Source organism: Nothoprocta perdicaria, unplaced genomic scaffold, assembly GCF_003342845.1.
Source record: "Nothoprocta perdicaria isolate Ctin4 unplaced genomic scaffold, notPer1 scaffold_254, whole genome shotgun sequence".
Lineage (NCBI taxonomy): Eukaryota > Metazoa > Chordata > Aves > Tinamiformes > Tinamidae > Nothoprocta > Nothoprocta perdicaria.
Genome location: NW_020455482.1, coordinates 119,824 through 130,166, shown reverse-complemented (window position 1 = coordinate 130,166; position 10,343 = coordinate 119,824). Strand labels below are relative to the sequence as shown.

The following is a 10,343-nucleotide window of genomic DNA, read 5'->3' as shown; positions in this document are numbered from 1 at the left end:
TTTTTTTTTTTTTTTTCTTCTTTTTCTTTCTTTTTTTTTCCTGAAATAGTTCGTAAACCAGAAAAAGTTTGTTGGGTTGAAGCAGCAGGAGCTGTTCGTGATGGTGTCCGAGCATATACGGCCCTACACTACCTTTCCCAAGTGTCTCCTGGAAAAACTGTGCTTGTAATGGATGGAGCAAGTGTAGGTAACAACGGTGCAATATGAAAACTTTTTTGGAGCAGATGCCTCTGCCATAAGCAGCCTGGTCACCAGAAATACAGGATTTGCTCTACTGAGCTCGTCGAGCCTCGCCCTCTATTCCTGGTATTGCCCTTAATGAATTACTTCTACTGAGTAAGATACTGAGCCAAGAATACAGTCCTTTACACCCTGTGTGGGTAATAAGGAGGTGGTGGTTCTTGCAGCTCTATACCAAGCCCTCAGGTACAATTGGAAAGAAGTACCAGTTTTTCCTTTCCTTTTGCCACTGCTGCTTTTTAATTTGTCAGATACAAATAATTTGCATTACTGCAATCTTTGTTGCTAATGGAGATGTTAAATCTGTTAAAGATGTTAAATTTGTGGCAGTAGGGATTTGTTAATGTGAATGTGGCTGGAGCTCTGCTTTTGGTAGTGCTTTGCCTTCAACAGTCAAGCAGGCCCAGAGCTAGAAATTCCCACTGCAGTTATAGTACTTGCATTACTCGGAGTAGAAGCCAAGCTTATTTTGAATAAAAGAGCTATTTCATTTCCTAAAAGCTTTATCAGAGCTTCCCAATCAATGAAAAGACTTTGGCTTCAGTTGGCACAGAAGCAAACCTCTGAATATTCACATTTTTGGTTCAGATGTATTTTATGAAAGGACTAAGCTTATTTCTGGGTACTCCCCTGACTTCTCCTGACCTCCCTTTGCAAGGTAGTCTGTACCTCTGAGTTGCTGCTGTAGATGAACTTTTTCTTTGTTTTTCTTTTTCCCTGCAGCCATTTGGTACAATAGCTATTCAGTTAGCACAGCACAGAGGGGCTAAAGTAATCTCTACTGCACACAGTCCTGAAGATAAGCAGTACCTGGAGAGACTTAGACCTCCCGTGGGTGAGTTGTATTTTTCAGTGTGAAAGCTTGTGCCAAAAGACAACTTGTTTTCTTTTTCTTTTAATGTTTTCTTTCCCAGTCTAGAGTTTAACCTCAGCTGAAATCAAAAATACAGATTTGCAAATAGTCTAAGGAGCGTAAATATTTATTCTGTTCTCCCTTGATTAGGTGTTTAAGTTACACTTAGGTATTTTTAATGTCATTTTGATCTTCATTTRAATTGTGAGCCTGCCTCATAGCACTCTCCATCTAGCAAAACAGTGCTTTAATAGTGCAAAATAGTGCTGGCTGTCGGCCTAAGTCCTCAAGCAGCCTTTCCMCTTTCAAATAAAATACTGCTTTCAAGCAAGAAGAAAACATTACTAAATTGCCAGTATCGCAGCATATAATCTATATACTTAGGGCAGCATTTCAGATGTAATTGTGTAGTTGAGATACTGTATTCACCAGCCTTGAATAATTTCTCATAGCATTTTGTCAGGCTGGGAGGCAGCTCAGTTTCAGGCGCAGACATAACTGTAGAGCAGCGCTTGCTCTGCTGTAGCCACATGCTAAATGGCTTTGGATTTTCCTGTGCTCTGAAGGAATTTTGCATTCCGTGCCTTATGGGTGTTCATCTGTAGCTTCAGCTTCATGGTATGTGTAAGTTTTGTTTGTTTTCCTTTTTTTCAAGAGAACGCTAGTGTTTAGGATGTGGGAAAAGACTCTGAAAGCCATCTCTTTTTGCATCCAACCTAATTTTCTTGTTTTGATGCTAGTTTTAGCATGCAGGGAAGTAGCAAATTTCTTTATAAAGAGCTGGTCCTTCCGTGAAGGAGGCTGTTGCGAAGGTCAGGTCAGACTGCAGCGACTCTGGACTCTGCAGCACCAGGGCCTGGTGCTTCCTCCTCCTCAAGCTGCAAGGCTACAGAAAGTACAGAAAGTCACTTATTGGGACTGTATTTTTGTTAAAATGACCACAGGAATCCCATGCCAGTGCCTCTAGCAGTAGCTGTGGCTGCTGCAAGAAAGCTCTCGAGAAGCCTTGTGCAGTCACAGTTACCCKGTCTGCAACTATTACGGTCGTGTCTGTTAAGCTATGGGTGAGTTGAGATGGAGCCCAATTAAATGGTAACATCGGGGTTACCTGTCCCAGGCTGTCTCCTTTCTCCTTTGCTGGGGTGCATAGGAGTGCAGTTTGGCAATCCTGGCTTTCCAAATGGAGAATTAGAGTTTTTAAATCTCGTCCCTTTGTCCGGGTGRCTCCCTAAGAATGAGCTCTGCAGACAGGCAGGTGCACGCGGCGTTGTCCTTGTGTCCTCCCTGCTGCCTCAGGAATAGCGACACAGCACAGGCATGAAATAAGCCGGAGAGCTGCAATTTAGACCCTGRGAGACCAGGGTTCCTGTGGCCTTCGGTTCCAGGAGTGGCAGCAGGAGCGCGGAGCCGGCCCCACGCGCCCCTGCGGAGCCGGGAGGCAGGATTCCCGAGGCRCCTTCCGAGCGCCCAGCYGGCACCGTGGAGCGCGACCGGAGCRCGCGGAGCCTCCGCACAAGGGCAGGGGGAAAGGCGGTTCCTGCCRCTGCCCCTCGTGACCTTCAGCCAGGAATTAGGCCAGTTTGTGWCCCTTCCAAGCCCCCGTGGACTTCTGCCGAGATTTTTTAATTGTCTCTTTTCTTGCCACTTGCCAAAAGGCGCTAATATTTTTTTCCCTATCGGTATTTTTTTCTTCAGGAATCTGTCTCGAGGCACCTTGGGTTTTTTGTTTTATCCGTGCTGCAGTACTAGATAGCACAGGTGCTGCAATACAGAGTGTTGCTGTGAATGCTGCTGCTGCTTAGGGGGTTGTGATGCCAACTGTTACGGGATAAAAAGTGACTAGAAAAGGCCTTCTAAAATTCCACTTTATAATATTTTATGGGTATATTTTGCTAATGATATGATAACTTTATTAGCTAAGTAGGGACTTGGCAATTAACTTCTTATATGCAGAGTACATATAAAGTTATTCTATTATCTTAGCCCTGTCAGCAGGTATGAATGACTTTTGATTACATGGTAGCTTTAATTGTAGACTGGCAGTCTTGGGTTTTRTGAATGTTAATAGAGAATAAGTAGTGTAGGCAAAGGGAGCATTGCCAGGTGTGTCCGAGTCCCCTTGCTTTTAACGTGTGGGGGTGGAGGCTTCTCAGCCTGGGGCTTGCTTTTAGGGGCCTTTTTTGTATTAAATAGGAGTGTCGGTTGTCACTGAGCCCGAGCCTGTGGTAACAGTATAGAGCAGAGCTGACTGCCTCATAAAATTGCTGAAATAGCCATCTCTGCAGTAAAAAGGCTATTGCATGCATTGCTTGTATACATGCTTGTTTTACATGAGTAGGAGTTTAGCAGGCCTGTAAATACTTGTGGAACATAAGCATTAGGGGGAAAAATTAATTCCCACTTTACTTAAAGATATAACCTGAGTACAGCATTCAAAAGAGTTTGAGAATGGGAGCAAAATAAATTATTTTTCTTTGGGTTTTTTTTAAATAATGAATCCAATGCCTAAAGTGCAATTTTCTGTTAATGTTTAAGGGTTCATATTCATACTGGCAGTAGGGGCTCTTCACAAATGCCTTTGGCAATCTCTGGAGTAAACATAATAGCAACGTGGAGGAGGGGATTATAATCAATTTAGAAATGCTAATGCTCATACTCATCACATATCTTGCCTCTAGTCTGAAATATAAATACGATGAATTCCTATTAAAGGCAAAAATTATCCATGTAGATTAGGCTTTTTCGGTTTATTAGTTTGCAAGCTTAATATTGGATTAGTTCAAAAACAATGGGTACACCCTTGGTAAGAGCCTATTTGAGGTTTATGGGTCTCTCTCAAGCCTTTTTGAGAAACTAAGTGGCGGATCTTTTGCGTGGCAGTTTTCAAACTCCGTAGGAAAAGCTGCTGGGTAGAGGAAGGCTCCCGGAGCGAGCTGCATGGAGGCTTCCCTKAGGCTTCTGCCACTCACTCGCAGCCAAAGGAGAGAAAAACTGCCCAAAAAAGAGGAGAAAAAAAGAAAAAAGTTTCCCTAGAATTTGTTCAAGTTGCAAAAGGAGGAACTGCACCCACTCAGAAATGTTTTCTGAGAAATTCTGCATGAATTAGCGCTGTGGCTGGTGATATTAACTTGCTTTTCAGCTTTTTCCACGATGGAGAGAAATTCTTACGGCGTTTTGCTGGGAAAGGAATTGAACAGGGCTTTGAGTCTGTCTGAAATACTGGATTGATTTGACTAATAAAATTGTAAGTTTGGGCTGAACGGATATAAGGGMATGGTCAAACTGATTAAATTATCCCCTTTCATTTGACTAGTCACTTTTTGAAGTTATTCCGTCAAAATTGTTCTCAAGAAGTGTTATTTGCAGAAGTTACATTTATACCATGTCAAAAGGCCTTGTTGAGAACATACTTTTAACTCCTGAGCTGAAGAAGCTAGTAGGAAAAGGAAGTTACAGTTTTTTTGTGTAGTCACATGCATTTATATTATTAAATTTTTAGGGCCTAAGTTCTCTTTACGTGGATAATTTGACGTTAGTGGCAAATACTGGCAGCCTGACTTGGGAACTGGAAGGGCTGTTGCGACTGCACACGGGAGCAGGTTCCTTTGCGAGGCTCAAGCTGGAGCTGCCATCACCTATTTGACAAGAAAAAACCAACTTCGGAGGTTTTCTTAATATTGTTATTTTTCCAATGACCAGTATCTTGGGTTTTTTTAACCTGTTCTCTCCCTTTCTCCCTTTGTGTGCCTTCCTTAAATGGAAKAAGGTATACGGCAGCCTTTAGTAGGTAAGTGTGCTTTGAAAATTTAAGATCAATCTATTATGTTTTGGAAACTCCTCCAAAATTATTTGCTGTTCTCCCAATTATTCTGAAGTGGGAAGCGTTTTGGCTGTTAAGTTGCTCAGTGTTTGCTCAACCTCATAATTTAGAAACAAACCCGAAACCCTTAGCAGCTACTTCTCTGCCTTAGCTACCCCGGTGCCTTAGTTTAGCTTTGGAGTCATCTGTAGGGAAGGGTATCGCAGGTACACGGGAAGAAAATATTGCTGGGTTTTGCTTCAGGGAAAAAAGTGTAAAAAAAAAAAAAAAAAAAAAAAATCTGTTTAAATATTTATTTAATACCACTGAGGAATTTGGAGGGTAAAACAATGTGCAGAAATTATATAATAATCTATGCTGATCATTTGATCTAGGAAATGGTTACTAACAATTAATTTACAGAGGAGATGAGTATTGTAAGATGGAGGGACTTGCTGGAGTTAGACAAGTTCGTGGCTCCTTAGTGGTRCACGCCTTGGGATTCACTCTATCTCACAGCCTTCCTGTGACAACGAAAGACCGTGTTCTAAAAAAATGGAATACACATATTTTTGGTCATAGCAGGATTGTGGGCTTTACTCCTGGGTTAAGCTAGCGCATATTTCTGATTGTGTATTGGAAAATAAGAAGTACTGCAAAGTGCTGTAGCTCAGCTGCACGCTTGCTCGTGGCGCTTTTAAAAACCAGCGGCCGTTCCCGCTCTCCGTCTAAACTCTGCGTTTTTCCTGCAACTTCCCCAACCCGCTGCCCCGTCCAGCTCGAGTGATCGATGTCTCCAGTGGAAAGACGGACGTGGCGGAAAGCTGCTTGGAAGAGACGGGCGGCCTCGGCGTGGACATTGCCCTGGACGCGGGAGGTGCGTAGCTGCCCACRACCTGCCCTTCGTGACGGGCTCCCAAATTCACTGGAATTTGGCCTCTTTTGCCCTTGGGAAGGAAGCCGTTGAAGGAGTAGGGCTGTGACATCGCTGGTTAGGCTGCCCTGGCTAATAGAAGGAACAGAGGCAGGTTGCCAGTCCTGTCAGTGTAGAGTACTCTGAAACACCTGGGGGAGCTGGCAAGTCTAGTTACAGTTTTCAGCTGAACAAACAAACTTCTTAGTTCCACGGAAAATGTGGTAAGAGAAAAAAATATATTAAATTGCCTAAATATTCTACTTTCCCAGGTATTTTCATGAAGCTTGCAGCATAATTTAACTATATTGATGCTCTAGAGACATCTTCATTTTTATTCATTATTACTTATTTTGCAACTCATTTTTATCTTAAAATAAGCCTGTAGAGAACCCAAGATCCACATTCTTCAATAAAGAAACGAGTGAGACATTTCAGTCRGAGCAGTGATTTTATTTTCTGTTCTGTTCCTCAGTGAGATTATACAGCAGTGACGATGAGCCGGCACTGAAACCGCGGTTGCTGCCCCACAAGCACGATATCCTCACGCTGCTGGCTGTTGGGGGGCACTGGATAACGACGGAAAAACATCTCCAGGTAAGGACAGTGTGTCAGCAAGATAGTCCCTGTCACGGTATGGATGTGAAAGCATCTCTGGGACTCTCTCATAGGTCTCCACAGTGAAATAGCATCAGTTTTCGCTTGAAACACGCAGAGCCCAAGAAGCTGTTCATCCCAAAGAGGGTTAATAGATGCGCTTATTCCCTGCTGTGGTTTTGGGACTGCCCTGTACAGGAAGCAGGTGGATAGAAAGTTGCTTTAATGGCTTGGCTATGGCAACAAGTTTTACAGCATCTACTTTGTTTGGCTCAGAATATTAAACTGATTAGACATAAAAATAGCATTTAAAATTGTAAGTATTGCAGGCTTGCCAAGTTCTGAGATTGAGCAAGGGTGGCTTTTTTTCTTTTTTCTTTAATGTTTTAAAACCATTAAATATAAAATAACTACATAGCTTTAATTTTTGTAAAAATAATAATAATATTCTTTATTTTATTGAAGCTGGATCCTCCAGACAGCCATTCCCTGTTCCTTAAAGGAGCCACAGTCTCTTTTCTAAATGACGAGATATGGAACTTGTCAAACATACAGCAAGGGAAGTATCTCTATATCCTTTTGATGGTCATTTTGCACAATAAGAAGTCACCTGAGTAGGTGGGGACTAGAGAAACCAGCGTAAGAATACGGTGCAGCCCATACTGTAACATAGGATCCCATTTGAAACTGGTCTCTGTATTTCTCCTGTGGATGTCCAGAAAATGCCTCACTGAAAGTAGTGGTGAAAAATAAAACATTCTGGAGAAATACGAGACTGAGCTGGCCGCTTCAAGGTTCAGTCCTACAAGTTCTTACATAATACATGACACTTGAGAGTTACTTTATTTCCTCTATACTTTCTGAGCAGTAGATACATCCATCACCTCTACACCTCCTGCAGTTAACTGGATTGTGTGAAGCCCCTGTGGCTTTGTGAGCTCTTCCTTAGTTGSTGTTCTCCGTGCATGGAATTTACTGAGCAAAGACGGTGCCGGTGGGAAGAAGCGCCGCTCGGCGTGACCCRCACGCGGAGCCTCTCCCATCGCCCGGCAGTTTCTCCTGCGGCGGAATCRCCTGGCACCGGCCCGTGGCGCCTGGGGCACCTTCACACCCGGCCCAGCCGGCTGCGGGAGCGCACCTAGTGCTCCCTCCCACCCTGCTCCAGAGGCAGAGGGCACCACGGAAGGAATGCCGGGTGTGCTGGAGAGGWGGCTGCGGGATACGGGATAGCACAGACACCTTTATGCCTGGGGATCGGGGGGTTGTTTGGAGTATTGRGTAGCTGTTCCCATAGAAAGTGAACTGACTGAATAGATTTCTTCTGTCGCTTCTTATAGTGTCTTTATGATCCCAGCAATGACATTTTATCGTACAGCGTAAAAGAAAATATCTTTTTTTTGATGCCTCCTGTGAAATACTTCACCTGACCCTATTAACATTTAGGAAAAAAAAACCTCCCAGGGTGATCACTGAGAATGGCTTGGCTTTCAAGTGTTAATGAAATTGCTCCTGCAATGAATGGAGGTGTATTATTTTTCAGAGTTTCATGTAGCCAAGCCACTAAGTAAAGCCTTTTATACAGCCCTGATGTGAACGCTGCACGAAATGAGCAAATCAACACAAAGATGTATTTTAAAAGGTGCTGCATCACTGCTCCAAGAACTTAGGAATGCTGTTCTTTTCCCAGCCTTATTTTGATTTTTTACCTCCTACCTGCATGGATAACAGGGATAGTTAACTTATACCAAAATCTGTCATCTCTCTTCTCTGGGAAAAATGTAATTAGCCTTTGGATTAGTTACAGTTCTACTTGGATTTGTTGCATTTGTCAACTTTAAGCTTTTGTATGCCTTTTTTTTTAATAGTCTGTTTTTCACTTTGGAGTATTATTCCAGGAAGGAATGTTTCTGTTCTCCAAACCAGTTTGTAAATCTGACGATAGAGATTGGAATTAGGGCAAAAACGAAGGTGAACCTTAACCCTGCTAGTTTTGTATCAGTACAGGTCTCGTGCCCAAAGATCTGACTGTAGAGCGATCAGTTGTCCATATGTACGTTGATACCTTGACAGTTCTTCTAGATACGCATCTTAGAAGATATTATGGAGAAACTATCAAGTAACATTTTCAGGTATTATTATTATTATTATCATTATCATTCAGTTGTAGCAAAGAGCCTTTGCTAGTGCTGCACTGCAGAGGTGTTGATGTTGGGATGCTGCACAAAGGATGTCTTGGGTCCTTTATGTGAAATGCTTTACGGTGTGTTTCTGTGACAGCAATCTGGGCATGAAAAGATCTGGTTAGAACACCCGATTTCAGTAAAACTCCAGTTTGCTGTGTGGCCACGTACTAAGTCTCAACATTTAACAGGCAGCACGTGCTTTACTTAACCCAGGGGAACGAGCAGCTGCGTGGCTGTACCAAGAGATAGGGCTGCCTAATACCCCTCTGTGAACAAGAACAGCGGCTGCTTCCCTAGATAATGAAGGCAGCCACAGTGAAGGGAAATGGAGGATTCCCCTTCATGGAAGGTGCTTCTTCTCCAGCCACCATAGCAATATTCCTGCTCAGCAAAAGCCTTCCCTGCCCTTTTTTACCCCCCCAAGAGCAATATCTTTCAACTTCTGCCTCCCCCTGGCTGTAGGGCTCTCCCTTTCCTCTGCGGATGCAAGCGAAGCTGTGTCGGGAGTCAGGTTTGCACGGYGCGAGCCCGGACTCTCCCGGGCTGTTTGCGGTGCTCCGAGCGCGCCCCGCGGCGCCCCTCACGCCCTGCTCTGTTTCAGGCCCCAGCTGGATGAACCCATCCCGTTTTATGAAGCCAAAGTTTCTATGGAAATGGTTCAGAAGAATCAAGCAAGAAGAAGGCAAGTCATCCAGTTCTGACACGCAATTTCCTGATTTCTAAGCCCGGGGAAGATGAAGGAGCACGATGTGTTTGAGAAGGAAATTAGTGTACATTTTCAAGTSATTCCATAGCCAGAGCTTAAAAGCCTTTTGTATGGCTGCACAAAGAGCCTGCAAAGCTCCCAAGGCTTTAGGGGGGCTTGGATCCCATTAAACAGAGAGTTTCCATCAGCAACTCCTAAGGAAACGGCCTTGAGGCAAAAATCTCCTCTGGCCCTGGCCCCACGGCAAACCCCAGTGCCATCCTGGGGCACCACCGCTTGCTGCCCTTTTTCCACCAAAAGAAATTAAAGGGAAAAAAAATGGTTTTGCTGTTGCAGGCTGGTTCCCCTTCTGCTGCCGCTGGTGGTCACCTCTGCGCCAGTCACGTCAGCCCCTCTTGGCACTGGGGCTGAGCACTGCCGTGTGCCGCCTCTTCAAAGAACTGAAACCGTTTTAAACCCCTTTAAATAACTGAAACCGTTTTAAATGCAGCTCAATGGGGAAACGGGGCGGGTGGCAAAGCCGCCGGGAAGGGCCGGGGTGGCGGAGGGGAAGGACAGGGCAGGGGGGGAAGCCTTCATGTCGGTGCCCGGATTTCCCTTCCTGCAGCCCCACCCGTGCTGAACGCGCCCCCCTGCCTGGCCACCCCTTCTCACGTATCTGCCCTTAGGCCGGACCCGGTAAGGCCGGACCCGGTAAGGCCGGGAGCAGGCGCTGCTCCCGTGTCCCACCCGGTACTGCCCGTTCCCGGAGGGCTCTGGGCTTCCCGGCTCGGCGGAGCGGGCCGGGAGCGCTCAGCTCCCTCCCGCGCGGCCTCGGCTCGCCTTGTCCTGCGCGCTGCTCCTGCCGCGCTGCCTGGAGGAGCGGGACGGCGGCGGCTTCCCCCCTGGGCGCCCTGCTCCTCCTTTGAGGGGGAGAGCAAACAGCGCCTGCCAGCGCCAGCGGGGCGGCGGCGCCTCTGCCGGCCGCGGCGACGGGATGGAGCCCGGGGGGACGGGGGGCAGCGGCGCGGACAGCGAGGGAAGGAGGGCGCGGGCAGGGATGGAGGGAGCGC

At 45.6% G+C, this 10,343-nt stretch overlaps 2 protein-coding genes across 3 annotated transcripts in view; both read left to right on the top strand.

Moving 5' to 3' along the window:
- CRYZL1 (crystallin zeta like 1) overlaps window positions 1–9,353 on the top strand; it is a 16,701-nt gene extending 7,348 nt beyond the window's left edge. The window contains exons 7-14 of one of the 2 annotated variants that reach the window (XM_026040378.1): window positions 50–183; window positions 964–1,075; window positions 4,860–4,880; window positions 5,671–5,769; window positions 6,281–6,402; window positions 6,868–6,973; window positions 8,486–8,531; window positions 9,187–9,353. In XM_026040378.1, the coding sequence (XP_025896163.1) occupies window positions 50–183; window positions 964–1,075; window positions 4,860–4,880; window positions 5,671–5,769; window positions 6,281–6,402; window positions 6,868–6,973; window positions 8,486–8,531; window positions 9,187–9,286 (740 nt within the window). In that variant the 3' untranslated portion in view covers window positions 9,287–9,353. Of the gene's footprint in view, window positions 1–49; window positions 184–963; window positions 1,076–4,856; window positions 4,881–5,670; window positions 5,770–6,280; window positions 6,403–6,867; window positions 6,974–8,485; window positions 8,532–9,186 lie in introns of both variants that reach the window. The other variant, XM_026040377.1, reaches the window with a different exon arrangement.
- Window positions 9,320–10,343, top strand: part of DONSON (downstream neighbor of SON) — a 4,492-nt gene continuing 3,468 nt past the window's right edge. Inside the window, exon 1 of the mRNA XM_026040379.1 lies at window positions 9,320–9,355. Coding sequence (XP_025896164.1) covers window positions 9,320–9,355 — 36 coding nt within the window. The remainder of the gene's footprint in view (window positions 9,356–10,343) is intronic.